At 38.4% G+C, this 20,350-nt stretch overlaps 1 protein-coding gene across 2 annotated transcripts in view; it reads right to left on the bottom strand.

Annotated features, from left to right (window-relative positions):
- Positions 1-20,350, bottom strand: part of LOC103676623 (metabotropic glutamate receptor 8) — a 580,162-nt gene that overhangs the window by 254,767 nt on the left and 305,045 nt on the right. For both annotated transcript variants that reach the window (XM_008705831.2, XM_040644056.1), the window contains one exon: positions 3,180-3,380. In XM_008705831.2, coding sequence (XP_008704053.2) covers positions 3,180-3,380 — 201 coding nt within the window. The remainder of the gene's footprint in view (positions 1-3,179; positions 3,381-20,350) is intronic.

Below are 20,350 nucleotides of genomic sequence, written 5' to 3'. Positions count from 1 at the left end.
CAAGGTTCCTCCAGGACGGGCAAGTAGCACTAGGGGAAGGGGAGTGTCCAAGATTATGGCCACCCCTTCAACCCGGCAGTTCTTATTTTAACTGACTGAAATGTTCGATTTCTGAGTAGCACTCTTTTGAAGATCGAGTCTGAAAAGCAGAGTATAAGGGAAATGCTCTTCATTTATTCTTAACAGAATATGGTAATCCCCATATCATCAGAGCTTGAGAGAGTTGTAAATCTAGATCAAAGAAGATTATCTCCCTCCTCTTGAAAACTCTTAATAAAATACCCTTCAGTGTTACAAGCATTACATTCTTGGCTTTGATTGTGGGTACATGTGCAAAACAGCCAAAGAGAAAGTTTCTTCTTTTATATAAAATTTTGTTAAATAACCTTGCTTATTAGGCCGTCAAAGTCCTGTATGATAAATTTCTTTTAGAAATAGTTTCCAAGGGGCGCCTGGGTGGCACAGCGGTTAAGCGTCTGCCTTCGGCTCAGGGCGTGATCCCAGCGTTATGGGATCGAGCCCCACATCAGGCTCCTCCGCTATGAGCCTGCTTCTTCCTCTCCCACTCCCCCTGCTTGTGTTCCCTCTCTCGCTGGCTGTCTCTATCTCTGTCAAATAAACAAATAAAATCTTTAAAAAAAAAACAACGAAATAGTTTCCAAGAAAATTAATCCTCTCTTAAAAATAGATAGGCTTGCTTCCATCACATAATGAAAGTTACATATCTCACAGAATGTCCCTTTACATTGTGGCTGCTCTGGAAGCTTACAACTTGATGTAGTCCCATATCCTGGTTACCATATTTGTGTCTTCCTCTTTAAGTGGTTTTGATAATATACATCTATTTGAACCACCCTATATATCTTTTTATCATAATTAGGCAAGGCACTAATAATTAATGAATACTAATAAATAAGCAATAACAAAATTTAAAAACTGATGAACTCCCTGAAAATTACTAAAAATCAGGAGGATTATATAACCAAGGCAATGTGCTTATGCTTGGTCTCTTACCTTGTAGCACCAGCTGTTGGAATACAGACAAGTTTCAAGCCATTAGCAAAACAACTCTCCAGGGAGCTCAAAGAGATTCACTTTTAAGTTCATGTATTAAAATTCATGTATTTTACATGACCCTCATATCTGGAGTACACTTACTCTTGTAATAGACACAGTTCTATTATGCTTTAGTGGGTTCCTGTTGCTTTCAAGAGAAAGAACAAATCTTAAGAATGGCCTGTAAGACCTCTTGTGTTCTATCTTATCCTTATCTCTGACACCTATTTCCTTCAGATTCACCTGTCCCTAACTCCCTAGAATAGGGATGTTTTCCTATTACAAACTCTTGGTCTGGCACACCTCCACTTTCAGCACTCACTGAAGATTATATTATTATACCTTTGTGTGCTTTTTTGATTAATATCTAAATTGCCCAAGAAAATCTAAATCTCATACCTGTTTTGACTGTTTTAATCAGTAGTATATCTCTAGCACCTATCGCAATGTTTAACAAATTCTATGTGCTCAATAAATATATCTTGACTAAATTAATGAAATGTCATATGTGCTTCTCTGTCCATAGTGAGTTGAAAGAAGCAAATTATGGAAGAGATAAGTCCTAAAAAAATTACAAAAACAGCAGTCTGATAAGGTAGAAAAGGGAAAAAAAGACTATAAAAAGTAGACAGAAGAACTCAGGAATCATTGGAGTCTAGAGGCAAATTGTCTTAATAATCATTAGGCATTAAGAGGTTTTTAATAGTCTTTAATAGCATCATTATATTACAGTATGGTATAATAATGGAAATCATCAAGGAAGGGTTTGGCTTTTATCTCTGATTAAGATAAGAGAGAAATAGGTAATTCACCTTTAAAATACTTTAATCTCGTGTTTCTTTAAAGATTTTTCCCATCTTCTGGAGGTGAGCTTCTGTTATTGAGAAAATATAATCATTTGCATTCCTCTTCACATCTCCTAACTACTTGGATAAATGGAGTGTTCCCCAACCTCATGTTAGGATAAATAACCTTGCATTATAATACTCCTCTTTTGCTCAATTTTCATAATTGCAAGAAAACTATTTTTAAATTCCCCTTAATATTTATATTCGTAACAAAAGGATTGTTATATAATGTCTCACAAAAAATTCTGCTGAAAATAGGGATACCCTGTGTTGAATGTCAACCAAATTTTGCCTCATGTTGCCTGCACAAAGCAAAAGAAGAAGTTTCCACTTGAATTCTAAATTGAAGATGACCTTGTGCTTTTGTGAGAAAGGCTGGCAGCTGAGGTCACTGGAGTGTATTATGATGGACAGTGCAGAGCTGTGCGTGGCTCGGAGGCATGGCCATTGTGTGGATTACAGCCAAACAGAAAGAATTAGACAGCTCGGGGCATTCTATCATTTCATTTGAAAATAATGGTCAAAATCATGGGCCGCAACCATTACAACTTTCATGAAAGAGCAGCAGCATTCAATAATTCCATCACTTCAGACAGGCAGTTGGCGATTCTCAGCTGAACACTATGGGTCCAGCATATTTTGTATCAGTTTCTGTGACACTCACATGGTGTGTGTCAGAATTTCTGCTTCTGCAGGAGGCAAATCCCATCTACACTGCACCCTCTGTACTTCTAGCTTACAGGATGCAGCCCTTTGCTTTACAGGGACCAAATCATTGGAAGTGATACAAGGAAAGAGAAGACCCAGAAACTTAACCCAGCACTCTTAGAACGTAACTATGTAGCAGCTATGTATCAAGCTTCCTCAAGTCAATTTACTGTTTAAAAAGCTGAAAATCAGTTTTAAAACAAAATCTCTGCAATTCCTTCTCTAAGAACAGCGCAAACAAAACATTTTCCAAGAAATCTAATCTGTTGTCAATGGTTCCAAAGGAGCCTCCTAAGTTATTTCTGAAATAGTGATATTTAAGTAGACTATTTTGATTGATAGAGGTTTATTTTTAACTTCTGCTTCTTTCAGGAGCACAAAAAAAATATGCTTGAGATTTAAAAGCAGGTGGAAAAACTCACACTTCTGATTAAAAGGGGACCTGCTTCTAATCCTGTGCTTTCCACTCTGTTTGAGTATCTTCTCTATGTGGGGGTGGGGAGGAACACACACGGTCACTTCTAAAGTATTTAATGACCAAAAAAACCCACAAAAGTTGTAACTTACCATTAAAATTTACAGCCCGAATATAACCAAGTAGCTCTTTGCCATCAGCAGCACTCATTCGTGGGCAGAGGCCGATGTACCCAGCGCAGAGATCTTTGTGCATATTGTGCAGGGCGTAAGCCATGGAGTATACTGCATCAATTACAAATTGGACCTTTCCTTCCTGTTCATAAGATGAATCCCTTGCAATTCGCTCCAGCCCTGCAAAATAAAAAAGAAAACCATCAACGGGTGTTAGATTTCACTAAAAGATGGCATGAGGCACACTTAATGAGACAAAACTATTTGATTTTACTCCCAATTATTTTAATCCTATACTTACTGAGTCAGGCTTTTAAACTAAGTATTGGATTTTTTATTTGTGAAGAACAGAATCTATTCTATTAGCAACAAAAAGAAATAAACTAAATAAAAACATATAGTTTCATTATCTTTATTTCCACCTTACTGAGTCCGATTACATTGTCCATTTCTTCAGAAGAATCATTCAACTTACTTTTTTCTTGAACTCAATTTTCCATTTTTTTCTTAAGATTTCATTTATTTATTTATTTATTTATTTATTTATTTGAGAGAGAGAGAGAGCAGGGGGAAGAGCAGAGGGAGAGGGACAAGAAAACGCTGTGCTAGCTCGTAGCCTGATGTGGGGCTCAATCTCAGGACCCTGAGATCATGACCTGAGCCAAAATCAAGAGTTGGGCACTCAAATGACTGAGCGACCCAGGTGCCCCTCAAACTCAATTTTCTATTTTATTATTCTTAAATCTTTTTCAGCTTTATGGAGATAAAATTGGCATATACCATTGTGTAAGTTTAAGGTATACAACATGATGATTTTATACATGTATATATTGTGAAAGGGTTTCCACAATAAGGTTAGTTAACACATCATTGCCTCCCATAGTAACCTTTTTTTTCCCCCAGTGGTGGTAAGGGTTAATTTACCTTCGCAACTTCCAGGTATACAATACAGTATTGTTAGCCATTGTCACCATGCTGTGCTTAGAGCCCCATCAATTTTCTATTTCCATAGTAATCAATATAAGTCATTAAATCTAGCAGTCTGATAAATTCGTTTTCTAGGACTTTCCTTTCACCTAACTGCCAGCCCTCATTTCCAATTGCCTATCATATTCCTAGGTAGTCTGCTTCCATGTCAAACTCAATAGAGCTAAAAACCAGGCTATTATCATAGAGAATTACATCGTTTCCCTAAAACCTCCAATTGAGGGTCTTGCAGGTTTGAGAGCATAGAGAGGGAAGATGAGTTCTTACAAAGAGTACCTTCGATGTGCCAAAAGTTATATTGACTCCTTCAGTCTGCATTAGCTTTACAATCTAAGCTAACCTCCATGCAGATATGGGAGCACTGTCTTCTCCCTACCTCTGTGTGGCACTTTGGCTCCTGGGTCTTAGGACAGCACTGCTATGTCCAGAATGTCATTGAGGGACCTTGTGAAAACAGCCCTTTCAGCTTCTGCCAAAAATTTCTCTCCCTTTGTGATTTTCACCGCAAGGTAGACAATTCATAAATAAATATTGAAGAATGGTCACAAACCAAAAAGATGCAGTTGTTTCTTTAAAGGTCTTATCTGGTGACCAACCACTCTGGTTCGTCCAGGATTGAGGGGTTTCTCAGAATATAGGACCATGGGGCGCCTGAGTGCCTCAGTCATTAAGCGTCTGCCTTCGGCTCAGGGCGTGATCCCGGCGTTCTGGGATGGAGCCCCACATCAGGCTCCTCCGCTGGGAGCCTGCTTCTTCCTCTCCCACTCCCCCTGCTTGTGTTCCCTCTCTCGCTGGCTGTCTCTCTCTCTGTCAAATAAATAAATAAAATCTTAAAAATATATATATATATATATATATATAGGACCAAAACCTAGATAGTCCTGGGCTGACCAGCATGGTTGCCTATGAAAAAGGAGGTAAATGAAGCATCAACTTCAAGATACAAGACTGAAATAACTACTTTGAGGGTAGCTCCTTAGGTCCATGAGGAGATCTCAGTTTCATTTATTTTGTGTCACTAAATTTGATAACTGGAAATGAAGACTATAAATCCCACAGCAGTTGTTCCATTCCTGATTATCTTCTTAAGTACAGACTCCCGAGGCTCACTTCAGATTTACTGAATCAGCATCTCCCAATCTAGGGACATGACAAATCTGTATTTTCCAAACACAGAACCTAACCGTCTTAGTTTGAGCGGCTATGACACAATACCAAAGACTGGGTGGCTTGTAAACAACAGAATTTGCTTCTCATAGTTCTGGGGGCTAGAAGTTGAGACGCAGGGTAACAGCATGGTTAGGTCCTGGTGAAGAATGTCTTCTGGGTTGCAGGCAGCTATTTTCTCATTATATCCTTACATGGAAGATAGCAGACTTCTGGTGACTTCTTTTAAGGACACTAATCCCATTCATGAGGGATAGTGCTCTAGCTTCAAAACTTCATCTAATCCTAATTGCCTCCCAAAGGTCCCACATCCTAATACCATTATATTAGGGGGTAGAATTTCAACATATAAATTTGAAAGGGACACATTGTCTGTAACACTAACATTCCAGGTTATGTTGTTAATATTGCTGCTCTGTAAATCCCTCGGCTACAATCACACACACACACACACACACACACACACACACACACATACACACACACACACACACACCCTCCCCCGCCACTTCTGCAAACACTATTGCTTGTTTTTCTGATTTTGCTTTCTTTAGTGTACTTTATTTTTGTGTATGTGTGGCTCCTAACAAACAAGAAGATGCACATTTTTTAAAAGATTTATTTATTTTAGAGAGAGAAGGGGGGGCAGAGGGGGAGAGAGACTCTCAAACAGACTCCACACTGAGCAAGGAGCCTGAAGCAGGGCCTAATGTCACAACTCTGAGATCATGACCTGAGCCAAAATCAAAAGTCAGACACTTAACAGACTGAGCCACCCAGGTGCCCCTCTTTTGTGTACTTTAGAGAAAAGAGAAAATTTCTTTGCCTCCATTACCACTGGGTGGAGGATGAAGAGCAGGCGTAGAAATGGCAGAAAATGCCCAAGCCAAATTGATTCAAAGAAAGTCATGACCGTGAGAACATTAAGGAATTTGGGAAATTTTCACAATCCATGGAATATGTGTAAGAGCTAGATGTGTGTGAATGTTTTATATTTTTAAATTTACTCTACCCTAAAATGTTCTGGATTTAATTATTATGATTTTATTTTAATGCTACTGCAACCTCACTATCAATCTATAAAGATATTGCTCAACATTCAATAATTGGGAAAAAGTTATATACAACACTTTCCTGATCAATTTTAATGGAGATGCCCTAATTTAATAGACATAGTCTTTTTTATAAAAGATTTATTTATTTATCTGACAGAGAGAGAGAAAGCAGGAGGAGAGGCAGGGGGAGAGGGAGAGAGAGAGAATCTCAAGCAGATTCTGCACAAAGTATGAGCCCAAGGCAGGGCTTGAAGACCTCATGACCCTGAGATCATGACCTGAGTGAAAATCAAGACTTGAATTCTTAACCGACTGAGCCACCCAGGCGCCCTTAATAGACATATTCTTTATTTTTCCTAAAACAATTTCAACTTTATACATAATAGATTTATAGTTATTCTCAAATGCCACACATCTTATTAAAGGGACATATTTAAATTTGCACTTGTCCAACTATTTATTTCCTTGACTAGTTATAAACTCCTAGTGGTATGAGCAAAGATTAAGTATATCCAACTTTGTACTTTTTTTTTTAAAGAAAAGTTCAGAAGGCTGTTTAGTGACTGTTGTCACACAAGTCAACGGACACTATATGACCCTTCCCATTAACCAGTATAAGTATATGGTGACAAACTAAAATTCTGAACATTATTACCATTTCTAAATTTAACAAGAAATCATTTTATTTCTTTCCAGGCTGTTTAGACAACATATTTTTCTATTCCCTAACATTTCAATTTCATGAGGATACTTAAGATTTTACAAGAGCTAGAGTTCGCTCCTCATATCCTATAGTTTCTTGTCTTATTCATCTAAAAGAGGAATTTAAGAAGCTGACAGTGACTCATCAACTTAATTGGCTGTAAAATTTCATTATGCTATAGTTTCTAAAGTTAATGTTAATGTATTGCTATAAAGTGCTAAATATTGTCAAAGGCTATATGTCAGCCAACGATTTAAAACACTGACTGTAAAGCTGTGATGTGTTTTAGTGTATAGCTTAAAATTAACAGCACATAGCAAAGCGTTTGCACGGTGAGAAATGAAGTCAGCCTCATAAATTTTATAGCAAGATTGTTTTATGTTTTCATTAATGAAATCTCAAACTTCTGACTATATCTCATGTTCCTGGACAATAGAGTAAATTCTTATTGGTCCAAGCAATATCACATGTGCCCCAGTTAAGGTCTTTCAAACATCACAGTGTATCCTCTTGGTTTTCAAAAGGCGAATCTGCTCAAGTTTGCAAAGTGTTGTATGCATTACAGTGAGAGTTCCTAAGATAAGCCTGACGTGAATTTTAAATTCTTTGACTGACAGATAGTTGTCAGTCTTAGAAAGCTTTGCTTTCTAAGAATTTCTGACTTCTGGGGTGTTGTTTAGTTTTATAGATTGAGATTCGAGGTTGTTTTCCTTTTCCTGAAACTATGTTAATGTAATGATGATCCAATAAACTGATCAATTCAGCGAAGAAGAAGGAAAAGAAGGAGAAGGAGGAAGAGGAGGAGGGGAAGAAGGGGAGGAGGAAAAGGAAGTCCTATTAGTCATTTTCTTCCCAGGAAACCAAATATCCAATTGCTTGATTTTTTTACTACAGTCCTAACATGTAGTAGAAAGAACCCCACATTCTAAATTTGTAGGTAAAAAGTATTTATTTCGTTTCTCCCTGCCTTCTTCTTAAGTACACAGCAACTATTTTAAATGATTAAATTATTTTCTTGCAGTTAGTGTGGAGAGGATGCTAGGAGGAAAGAAGAGAATCCGTGAACTGCTAGGAACACATTTATCCCTACAGGACCAGACTGAAGAGTCATTCTGAATTCCGCAACAACTTCGTATCTCGCTACGCGATGCACCAGAGAAAAGACTGTCATGTCCTACAAGCAGCTCTCCCAGGGCCTCACGCGTTTGCAATAACTGCACAGTGGGGGACTGAAATCAGTGAACCACGCCAGTGACAATCCGTGAGAACCAGAAAGAATCGCACTGCACGCTAAAAAGGAATCACTAACAAGTCAGCAAACCTAAGTCACCTTTTACTGAATTTAAACTGATTTGGTTTCAAGGAAACAATAGGGGAAGGATGGGAAAGAAACAGAAGCATATTCAGTTATACAGGAAAATCTCCTAAGCCCCAGGATATGCAAATGAAGTGTGTGCAGCTCCCATGCAAACTACAGAGAGATGACAACGTGGGCCCTGTGGTAAGGCAGAAAGACAGATTGACTGAGGGAGGACGGACCAGTGGGGCAGACCTAGATTCAGGTCCCAACTAACACAAACCAAGGCAGGTGGCCTTGGGCACAATCCTGGGCCTTCGACTGGGAAAGTTGCTCCCAGGGACCTCCGTGATGGGATACCCCATCTCTCCAGCCTCATCTGCTGGTACCACCCCACCTCCCTCCTGGCTCCACTTGCAGGTCCTTGAATATAACAAGAGCTCTCCCACCGCAGGACTGCACTTAGATGTTCACTCTGTAACTCGCCACTCCTCCCTGGATACCTCCTGTTCGCCCTCCGGGCTTCAGGTAAGATGTCAAATCAAGTTAGGCAGGAGCACTGATATTTAATTTTTTTTTTAAAGATTTTATTTATTTATTCGACAGAGATAGAGACAGCCAGCGAGAGAGGGAACACAAGCAGCAGGAGTGGGAGAGGAAGAAGCAGGCTCATAGCGGAGGAGCCTGATGTGGGGCTCGATCCCATAACGCCAGGATCACGCCCTGAGCCGAAGGCAGACGCTTAACTGCTGTGCCACCCAGGCGCCCCTGATATTTAATTTTTTAATATAGCAGCCCAGATCAGATCATAGAGTATCTTAAATGCTATGCTTGAATACTGAATATTGTTCAGTTGGAAACACAGAGCCATGACCAATATTTAAAATATTTCTGGGAATACAGGTAAAGTAAATTGAAGCAAATGTAGTTTGAAGGTAGAGATACAAGCTGGGATAAGGGTTCAAAGAGTAGGGAAAAAAAAGAATGAGAGAATATATATTTCAGATGCCAAATTGTGATTAAATATGGGAGTAGGGGTTGAAGGCAATCAACAACTCAGGGGTTTTGAGGCGAGGTAGCAGAACACTGACAGCATTAACAGAATTTGGAAAATCAGGTTAACAAGAAGGTTTTGTTTCTGATGGCTCTGGCTCTCCAACTGCATCAAGAAAGACCTCAGTTAAAAGAACTGATTTTTAATATTCTGTAGTATTTACTATATTCCCCAACATAGAATATAGACTTTATATAAATTTGTTGAATTGCTTAAAGAACAAAAGGTCCAAACATTTAGAGTAATCATATAATAGTAATATGGCTGACCATTTATTTATAACTGCAATAATTTAAGCCACTTGGGAGTAAAGTATCATTTGCAGTGCTGTCATAAGACCTGAGGGGCACCTGGGTGATTCAGTCGGTTAAGCATCTGCCTTCAGCTCAGGTCATGATACCAGGGTCCTGAGATGGAGCCCCACATTGGGCTCCCCAAGAAATCAAAGACTCACATTCTAGTTCTAACAGAGTGACCAACTGACTTTGTGCCCTTGGCCAAGTCATGAGCTTTCTGGCATTTGTTTACTTCTCAGTAGAAATCAGATGATTGAATAAGATGATCAGTCAGGGTCCCCACGGTTCTGAATTTCTAGATGCTAGGGCATGTGCTCTTATTTCTTTTTCCTCCTTACACTCACTAAGATCCCTGGAAGATTGCATAAGGGGTATAAGTGAACAAATACCACTAAAAATTATCCAAAACAGGTTGGAATATCCAGTAACTGGACTACCACTGAGACCTGGAAAGTCTACACTAACAAAAAATACCAAATCTCAGCCTGGATTTTTCTTCCTGTATTGTCAATCTGGTTAACCGAGTCACTGCATTTTCACAACTCTTAGAGCTATTTCAAATCTAGTTCCTTGTGAAGGAGAAAAGTTTCAATTCTCTTTTTATTTTGACCCAATGGTTAAAGAAATCAATTATAGAAAATAAGATCAGAGAAGTAAAAGGACACAAATAATTAAGACGGGCAGGACCGTTCATGAGAAGCATCTCTTTAGTCCTAAATTAAATTATTATTACTCCCCCCCCTTTTTAATAGATAAAGGAACTAAGACTCAACATTTGAATAATTTACCCAAGATCACAGTTATGGCAGTAAATGGTAGTCAAGTCTGACTCAAAACCTTGGCCATTTATTATTACACTGCCTCCTCCCCTGTGAAATTGTGTTTTTTCCAAATCAGGCTTACCTTTCACTTCTCTGAACTCCTCTTTAACTTTTAGCCATTAGACCCACAACTGACTTGTCTCTTTATGTTAAATAGTAGGTAGAGATTGTGTGTGTGTGTGTGTGTGTGTGTGTGTGTGAACCTTTAAAGAGTAGTGAGCAGGAACTAAGAATATTATAGAATTATATATACTTTTACAGAAATACTAATAAATATTAACAAATGACAATATTTGCATTAAAATATACAGAAAAGGGGAAATACACTCCTATAACATTTTTCTGACGTACAAAAAATTCATCTTGCTGTGAATTTCTGCCATACACCTGAGATAAAATTGGCATAATATGACTGGAATTCATAAGCAAGAAATTAGGTATTTGTAGTGAAAACCAAAGCTAATAAAACTTATAAATTAATATTTCTAAAAATCAATAGAGTACTTTAGCTCTGGAAGGTAATAGCGTGTATGTGTGTATGTGTCTGTCAGATTTCTCTAAGAAAGTAACATCAAGCTCAAAACAGAATTCCACACCTAAGGTTTTGCTTTGTAGATTCGGCACTAGGCTTTGTCAAGGACTTGTATAAACAGATGTATTGGACTAATGAACTAATTTGAGCCTCTGCCTTATCTATTTACAAAGGGCAGAGAAAATGAGAAGATAAGGGTCCTCTACTGAAAATCACCTGCTCTCCATTTCTTCTGTAATTTAAATGTAGTCCCAAGAACTGAAGGCTCTTAGCTGCCTGAGGACACATCGGAGACACTTGTAAATCAACCCCTGAAGTGTGCTACATCAGCCCACAATGACTTCTCTCCTTTGTGTGCCTGGCAGGAAATGGAAAGTGCTTCAGGCAGGTGCCAGGTGTCCCCTTCAGGTGTTAAATTTTCCATGCAATGCCCTAGGGTTTTTAAAACACTGAAAAACCTAAGGTAAGAGGCAAGTAAGATTCAGAGTGTATCTTCAGGCAAAACAACCAGTTAAAAAAAAAAAGATGCTCAGAAGAGGAAATTATTTCATAGTTATATCCCTAAGTCCCCAAACAAAGAAAAGGCATTTGATTAAATTCAGACAGTTGCATTTCTCTACATAATTATCTTAGATCATGCACATCAGAAACAAATTTTGATTCAAAATAGTGTTGTAAGACTACTGACAGAGTTAACTTAATAGTTCGAGGTAGAGGTTCTCTCTTTAAAGCACATTAAAGCTCCCCCATGGAAGAATCCAATTCCCCCCCATAAATCCCCTTTAGCAGATAGGACTTCTAATGCCCTCTCCCACCCCAAGATATGTTAGTCATTGCAGACCTTATAATGTGGCTTTGGATTTCCCTTTAAAAAATATATTTTTTATTTGTTTCTAATTACAAAGGCTAGTCGGTATTAGTAGAATGTTAGAAAAAAGTATAATGAAGAAAATAGTATCTATTAGCCCACCACATTAACCACCTTTTACATATTGACCTACTGCCTTACAGGATTTCTCTATTTTCCCCCTTTATTTTTAAAAATTAAAAAGATTCTGTGTATATTTTTTAATCTGCTATATTCACTTCACCTATAGTGAGAATTTCCCTATATTGTAGGAAAGCATAGTTTTTATTTGCATCGTCGTTCATTCAATGGATTCAGGTTTTTGCATTTAACTGTTTCCCAATACTCAACATATTTGGTACAAGTTAGGGATCTAAGTTTGTCTTCCAAATTATGAACCAGTTCTTCCACACTATTTATTGAATGAATATTCTTTTCCCCATTAATTTATATAAAGTCACTTTTTTTTTTTAAGATTTTATTTATTTATTTATTTGACACAGAGAGATAGCCAGCGAGAGAGGGAACACAAGCAGGGGGAGTGGGAGAGGAAGAAGCAGGCTCCTAGCAGAGGAGCCTGATGTGGGACTCGATCCCAGAAGGCAAGGATCACGCCCTGAGCTGAAGGCAGACGCTTAATGACTGCGCCACCCAGGCACCCCTATATAAAGTCACTTTTAACACACATCGAACTCTTAAATGTTCTTGGATATATAACCAGAGTTTATGCTCTAGCCCACTTGTCACTTAATATGCCAATACTACCTGTTTGACAGTTATTGTAATTTTATAATAAGTTCTGCCATCTGTTCATGCAAGTTCTATCAATACTCGTTTTTTAAAATTCTTAATAGTTCTCACAAATAAACTTCAGAATTATTTAAGCTAGTTCCAAAAATGGCAGCTTTTATTCCAATTGTATTGATTTTTAAAATTAGTTGCAGAAGACGTGAAATAGCTGCGATATTAAGTGTCCCATTTAGAAACATAGGATCTCCATTTATTCAAATCCTCTTTTGGAATCCTCAGTAAAGATGTCACTCACATATTTCTTTTTAAGGAATGCCTCGGTATTTTGTGTTTTCTAGCTTTATGAAACATAATTTTTTTCATTTTATTTTTAACTGGTTAATCATGGTATAATTAATAATTTCTTTTAAAAATATTTTTATTTATTTTAGAGAGAGAGCACATGTGTGCGTGCATGAGTTGCAAGCAGTGGAAGGGGGAGGGAAGGGAAAAGAATCTCAAACAGACTCCACGTTGTGCGCTCTGGAAGCCTGAGCCCAAGGCAGGGCTGGATCTCCCCACCCTGAGATCATGACATGAGCGGGAACCAAGAATTAGACGCTTAACTGACTGAGCCACCCGGGCACCCCTCAATTCATTCTTAATGCTCAACATTTTCTTCTCCCCTTATTTAAACTGTATGCAACCTAGAAAGCCCAGGGTAAGTCCCATCTCTTGTTAAAAAAACAAAAACAAAACAAAACAAAAAAACAGAAAAGTGCAAAAAAGCATGGGTTCTGAGATCAGACAGATGAAGACTTGAGATCCTTCCTGAGTCTCTTATTCTCTACTCATAAAATGGGAACTTATACCTATGTTGCTTGGTTGTGAGAATTAAGTGAGATAACGCAGGGCATCTAGCACCTTATATAGAGAATAAATGGATACCATTATTTGTTCTGCAGGGCTATAAAATACATAAACTTCAACAATGTGCAATACTTTTCCAATTATACAAACAAAATAAATCCCAATATAAACCTCCATACAGTAGGAGGCCATGGGAAGGTGAAATAATTGGGTTTCCAGGTCAAAAAGAGCAGTGGGTCAGAAGAACAGACAGGAAGGAGGAAAGACTGGATGGGGTGGGGTGCATGGGAGGTTACTTCATAATATGAATAAGGACATATGGTGGCATGGGCTAAGGTGATGATGAAGACAGAGAAATACAAATGCATCTGAGACATTAGGAGACGTAATTACAGGATTTGGATGGACCTGAAGCAAAGGGTGTCCCCAAGAGTGACTTCCAGATTCCTGGCTTATGTATCTGGGCAGACCCTGCTGCTCAATGAGACCAACAATGGATGCTGTCTAGGCCAGAAATATATTGTCCCACCCGATAGCCACATATTTGCCTAATGGGCAATGAACACGGTGTATTCGTTCCTGTTAAGACAGGCCAGGGAAACCCCAGTAGCCTGCACCTGAAAATTCTGTCTGCTCCCTTGGTACTATAGGAATGTACGCTGTCTGATTTGTGGCTTTTCTAGGTCCAGGTCAGTGTTCTACCCCTGGACTTCATTATTTTTATTATTATTTACAAACTCCCCAGGAACTGGGGAAAGAGATGGCACAGGAATTGTTTCCCAGACTATGTTACTATTCAGCAACTGACTTCAGTTATTCTTCTTGCAAGTCATTAATCATATTGTCTCAGATATTCTCTTTGGAACAAAAAGCTGAGCAGTAAATAAGACAGTCTACATTGAACACACACATAGAAAAACAAAACTCTCCCCCTTTCTACTCTCTCTAGTCCCACTTTCCTACTCCCCTACTTTCTCACTCTTCTTAAGATTTTGTCAACAATGTCACTACAAGAAGACATATAATGAGACCCTAACACTTGCAATTAATAAAATAGGAACACTCACACTAAAACAACCTTAAAAATGATCCTATCTGCTATTTTTAGACTTTATGACACATCCTATTGTTTTTAAAATCACTGTAAAAATGATTTAAAATCATTTAAATCATTAAAAACAGCATTTTTAAAAAATAAAATGGAAATCAGTGCATTGTACATAGTAATGGGAAGTACTGTTTCTTGAAACTTCCATTTCACTTGGAAGGCGTGTGAGCACTGGGTTGCCATATACAATAAAGGACTAATCTGGAGTACAATCAAAAAGCGTTTGAAACTCACTGACCTCGTTCAATCTTCTTACTTTACAAATGGCGAAACTGAGGTCAAGGAGCACTAAGAGGTTTTCCAAATCCAACATCTCAGGAAGAGGCAGAATTAGGAACAGAACCCTACTACCTAATTCCATGATTCCTCCGCTTATATCACATTGCCTTTCTTCGCTGCACCTTCTCTCCCTTTTTAATTAAGATCCGTTGAGAATGAGTAAAACTTGAGGGAATCCCTACGTGGGTTTGCCCATGAGGAATTAAAAGCCTTGAAAGGAATGAATAAAATCAACTCTGAGGAAAAGTGAATAGCAAGAAGTTGTGAGTTATGGTAAGATTCTCTCGTGCCAACGTAAAAGGAGTATCTGTAGAAACCAACAACATTCAAAGAACCATGGTTTTTGGTTGAAACGGTCAAAAACAGAAAAGCAAAGGGCTTTATAACTTAAGCGTAAGTTATAGAAGGAACTTAAATTTAAAACAGAAAAGCAGAAGGACCTGACGTGCAAGATGCATATCCTTTATGTGAACGTTTTAGGGGATCTGTGCGTAATACTGGAGCCCCCAGAGGAAAGAAGAAAACAGTCATTGCCTTTGCGCAGTGTGGTCAATCCTCTGGGTGACTGACTGGGTCTTTCACTTTTCTTCCCAATTTTAAGGGTCACAGCACAGGCGTGGGTATAATGCCGGTGGCTGATTAAAGCAGGTCACAATCTGTCTGGGAGAGTTTCTCTGCCATCCTTCATAGGGACAGGGACCAGACAAGATGACCTCTCTTGTTGCCTTCCAATTAATTCAATCAGCCTCTGCTTCTGTCAGACATCTTCACGGACGCAGACCGTCCACTCATTCCAAGTCCTCACCAGGAGTCAGTAAACACAGAGGCTGCAGACTGTGTTTAATGAATCAGTAGGATTCATCTTTCAGTCATTTTTGATTTACAACTTTTTTATCAGTATTATTTTCTCTCTTGGTAATCTGAAACTTCACGAAGGGCAAGGGGCTAGATCTGCCTCCTCTGAGGACCCACTGGGCCTAACATAACATGGTGGCCAAATCTGTCCAAGGTTAACATCAGTTTGTTAAACCAATCCGAACCGAGTTCCGTTCCAAAGAAGGACCACCAATAAGATAATTCCAATTAGCTGTGCATAAAGCCATCATCCCTTTTCTTTAATATTTTATGAAGCGACACTCCAGGAAACTATATGGGACATAATGCAGTACAACTGGGAAAATGTTTTTCAAGTAAATGAAAGCTATGCCTTCTATTTTTATGTTCAAATAAATGTCCATAAAAGGTAGGGTCCGTAAGGGTGTTTTGCTTCTTGCTTCTCTCCACGTGGGCCGGTAGGATAATTTCCATAATAGAGGAAACAGACCATCTGAGACTAACCGCATTAGACAGTTTTAAAACAACAGATCCAGGATGAGGAAAGTGCTCGTTTCAAACCCTTCATAAATCAGGAACCCGTGGCTGTATTTCATCACTCCCAAAACAATCGAACATCAGTATTCATTAAGCAGAACTCCTACACACTGTTGCCTTAGATCAAAAACTGTAGCTTTTGACTAGGAACTTACCTCATAATGGAAAAGGAGTAGATCTGTTTGACAAGTCTTTTTTTTTTTTTTTTTTACTCTAACTAATATAAACTGTGATGTCCTTCAACATTACATATAAACTAAATTATAACTCATGATTTAGTGTGAGTCCTCTCTAGACCTAGAAAACTTTCCAGGACAAAAGTGGAATTCTGGCCCTGTGAGGAGCAAATTAACCACCAAGTGTCTCTCTGGCAACAAGCCCTGGTTTCACCTTGAGAGATGGAGCTTGACCTATTGGGATCTCTCATTTTTACCCCTGTTTGCAAATGCCAAAAAAAATTTTTTTGAAAATATTTTCATCTTTAAACTTTCAATGCATACAAATGCAAAAAAGAATTGAAAATATTTTCATCTTTAAACTTTTCTCGCATGCTCTGAATATCAAAACACATTTTGTGAGAAAAATTATAAATAGAAATTTGGTATATTTAGAACCAAAGTGAAAATCATAGCCTGAGATGCACTTTAAATTTAGTTCTAACTAATCTGCTTCTTGGATTCTGTTCTCAGTGGTTTATTTTTACTCCCCAAATTATGTTACTACCATCAAGGACTTGGATAGAAACAGGGAGCTAAGATAAAGGAAACATTTAGACATAATGGCTCAAGTGTACAAATGTTCATAAACAGCCTTCTTTTTAGAAGCCGAGAGGTAGAGACCTAACATTTATCAGATCTATTATGAGCCAACCACCATGCTAGACAAGCTGGATATGTTTCTACATAATTCTTACAATCACTCTATGAGGCAAATTATATTATTCCCATTATTTTTATTTTATTTTATTTTATTTACATAAGAAAACTGAGTCTCTGGTTAAATAGCCTGACCACTGTTACAAACATAGCAAGCTACAAGCCAAGCCTCCACACTGTGTCTTGCTTCCTAGTCTTATTCAAACTGTCTTGCTTTTTCCATTGCAAGTCAGGTCTAAACAATAAAGAAGGTGCCCCAGACACAACATGATTTAGATTAAGATATAAACCCATTGCCAGATCCTTGGATAGACCTGTTTCATTTAACAGGGCTGCTCTAAGCACCAGGTAAACATCTGGCCTTTGACTTTCTATGACAGTCCTGTGTGTTCAGCTTCTGTATGAAGTGGCAGCTTTTCATATGTGAGTTTTTGGATCATCGTTCAATCAAATGCATTTTGCAATGAGACAGAGTCAAGTATGGAAGTCGTTTGGTAAAGCCCCCACCCTTTCAGAGCCCACCTTCTTGGAAGAGCACTTATGCTTCTCCTCTCTCATTGCCGTTCACATCTTGACTTCTATTTGTCTTCTAGCCCAACCACACATCAAGGCTGTCTAGGCAGAGACCATTGGTGGAACCTCAATATTAATTCACCACTTTTTCTGTAGTATTAGAACTCATGATTTTCAGCAGGCACATGGCTGGCCAGAATAGACTCCATTTTCCAACCTCCTTTATCTCTAAAATAGCTGCCAATAGGATTGTAAGCAAACGTGTAAGGTGGCAACTTGCAGGACCTTTCTTAAAAGACACGGAAATGTGTGCTTTGTCTCTATGGTTTTATCCTCTCTCCCATCCTGCTACGTAAGACGCAAACGCGGTAACTGGAGTTCTGTCTTTCATCTGGAACCAGGAGGAATTAGAGCCACATCCTAGAGACCACAGAGCAGTATTAGGCGCATAGGTCCCAGAGGCCTGAGTGGGGCGGAGCCACGGCCTCATTCCTGGACGGCCTCCTCTGCATTTTGCCAGACTGAAAAATAAAGTTGCGTCTTGCTGAAACAAGTGTTATTATCCCTCCCTGTTACTTACAGCTGGACATAATCCTAAGTGATAGACAACCACGATCTCGTTGGGTCTAAACTCAAGGACAGCAACCTACTTACCACATGTTGAATTTGTATTGTACCAGTCTTTATGAGGTAGCATGAAACAGTAGGAAAAATATGAAATTCATGATAGAAATCCCTCTATTTACTAGCTCTGTTATCTACAGCAAATGAATTAACCTCTCTTGGTCTCAGTGTCTTTATCAGTGAATAAGGGGAAAATGAGCTCCTACCTTGAGTGTTGTTGTAAGCAGTCAATCAAATAGAAACTACAATTTGTTTTCCTTTTCATAGACACAAGCAGTTTAGGTTTACAGATTTTACACCTATGACTTTAAAACACCTTTCAACCCAAGTACCCCTTTTCTAGTTTCACCTACTCACTGAATTAATGAATATTCTGACTTTCTTCAAATAAATCAATTGTTGTTTATGGACAATAAGGAGGGCATGTGATGTGATGAGCACTGGGTGTTATATGCAACTAATGAATCATTGAACATTATATCAGAAACTAATGATGTACTATATGTTGGCTAATTGAATTTAAATTAAAAAAAAAGAAAATACATAAGGAAAACAATCTTTGAAGGCATTCTCCTCTTTATGGTTTCTAAAATCATCTCTGTATCTTATCTGATTTTAAGACAATGTCATTAATGGTCCACAAGAGCAGGGACCATATTTATTTTCAGTTGTCATTTTATTTCCATGCATCTGGTTACATCTCAATAAATGTTAGGGTCTTCTGTCCCATCCTTCTATGACAGTCATTCCTGTAGCAAAGGGTCTTTTCCTTGGCCATGAAAAGTTATGAGTAGAGTTAGGCCCTACCTCTATAGGTCACTTCTTCTGGCAACTTCTTGTCCTTTACTTTCTAAGTACAAACCTATAGCCAATTATGTCCCTTGATAAAAACTAATTATTCCATTCCACACTCTCATAGCCTAATAAGAAATATAATAAATACACAGACTCAAAAGCTCTCTAAAGTTATAATTAGCAGGTATAGACTTTTTGTCAATCAGCTGGAAGTATTGGTCTAATTTAGAAGGTCAGATTAATCTGACAAAGTGTTTTTGATCTGCATGTCTGTTTTTCATCTTCTTCTCAGTTAAGTTCACAGAGTGATTTTCAGGGCTGTATCCCTTTCATTTTGTAAATGCTATTTTGCTCACAATATCGGCTCTTTCTGCTCCCATAGTTAGGACTATGTCTAACCAAATTAAGAGGGAGACCAAGTTAGTATCCAGTGCCCCATGCCTCTGCAGTTCTAGATCATTTTTGCCCTTTAAATAGCCATCTTTTTGGGATACCTGGGTGGCACAGTCAGTTAAGCTTGTGACTTTTGATTTTGGCTCAGATAAGATCTCAGGATCCTGAGATCAAGCACCCCGTTGGGCTCTGTGCTCAGCGCAGAGTCTGCTTAAGACTCTCTCTCCCTCTGCCTCTCCCCGATTACGTGCTCCCTCTCTTAAAATAAATACATAGCCATTCTTTCTCCTCATCCCTATCCAACAAGTGCCCAATTATTAACGAGATAAACTTCTTTGCAAAGAGATAGTAAATGGTTGATAATGTTCAAGGTGTTACCACCCCAAGTGTACTTTGTTAACATGCCTTCACTTCTTTAAAATAAATCATCAGCCTGTTGTAGATTGGAAACAATCACCTAATTTAGATGGGCATTTATTTCAATTATCCCAATGATGATCCTCTTCTCAGATTTCTAGGCATTAACAAAAAGAATGGAGGGAGAAATAATAACTCTAGTCAAATTCTACAGTTCTCCTTTTCTGTTTGATACTAGTCATTTGAAATTAAACGCATAAGCACAATTTAACTTTAAAAAAATCCCCTACATATTGTTGCTTTAATAAAAATTCTACCTTTCTTTAAAAGCAAAAATTCACTACTAAAAAATAAGTACAGTAGGGGTACTTGGGTGGCTCAGTTGTTTAAGCATCTGACTTTGGCTCAGGTCATGATCTCAGGGTTCAAGCCCCAGTGGCTTCAGGTTCTGTGCTCCGTGGGGAGTGTGCTTCTTCC

Source organism: Ursus maritimus, unplaced genomic scaffold (assembly GCF_017311325.1).
Source record: "Ursus maritimus isolate PB19 unplaced genomic scaffold, ASM1731132v1 scaffold_3, whole genome shotgun sequence".
NCBI classification, from domain to species: domain Eukaryota; kingdom Metazoa; phylum Chordata; class Mammalia; order Carnivora; family Ursidae; genus Ursus; species Ursus maritimus.
Note: the sequence above shows the minus strand (reverse complement) of the source record. Positions and strands in the feature narration are given on the sequence as shown.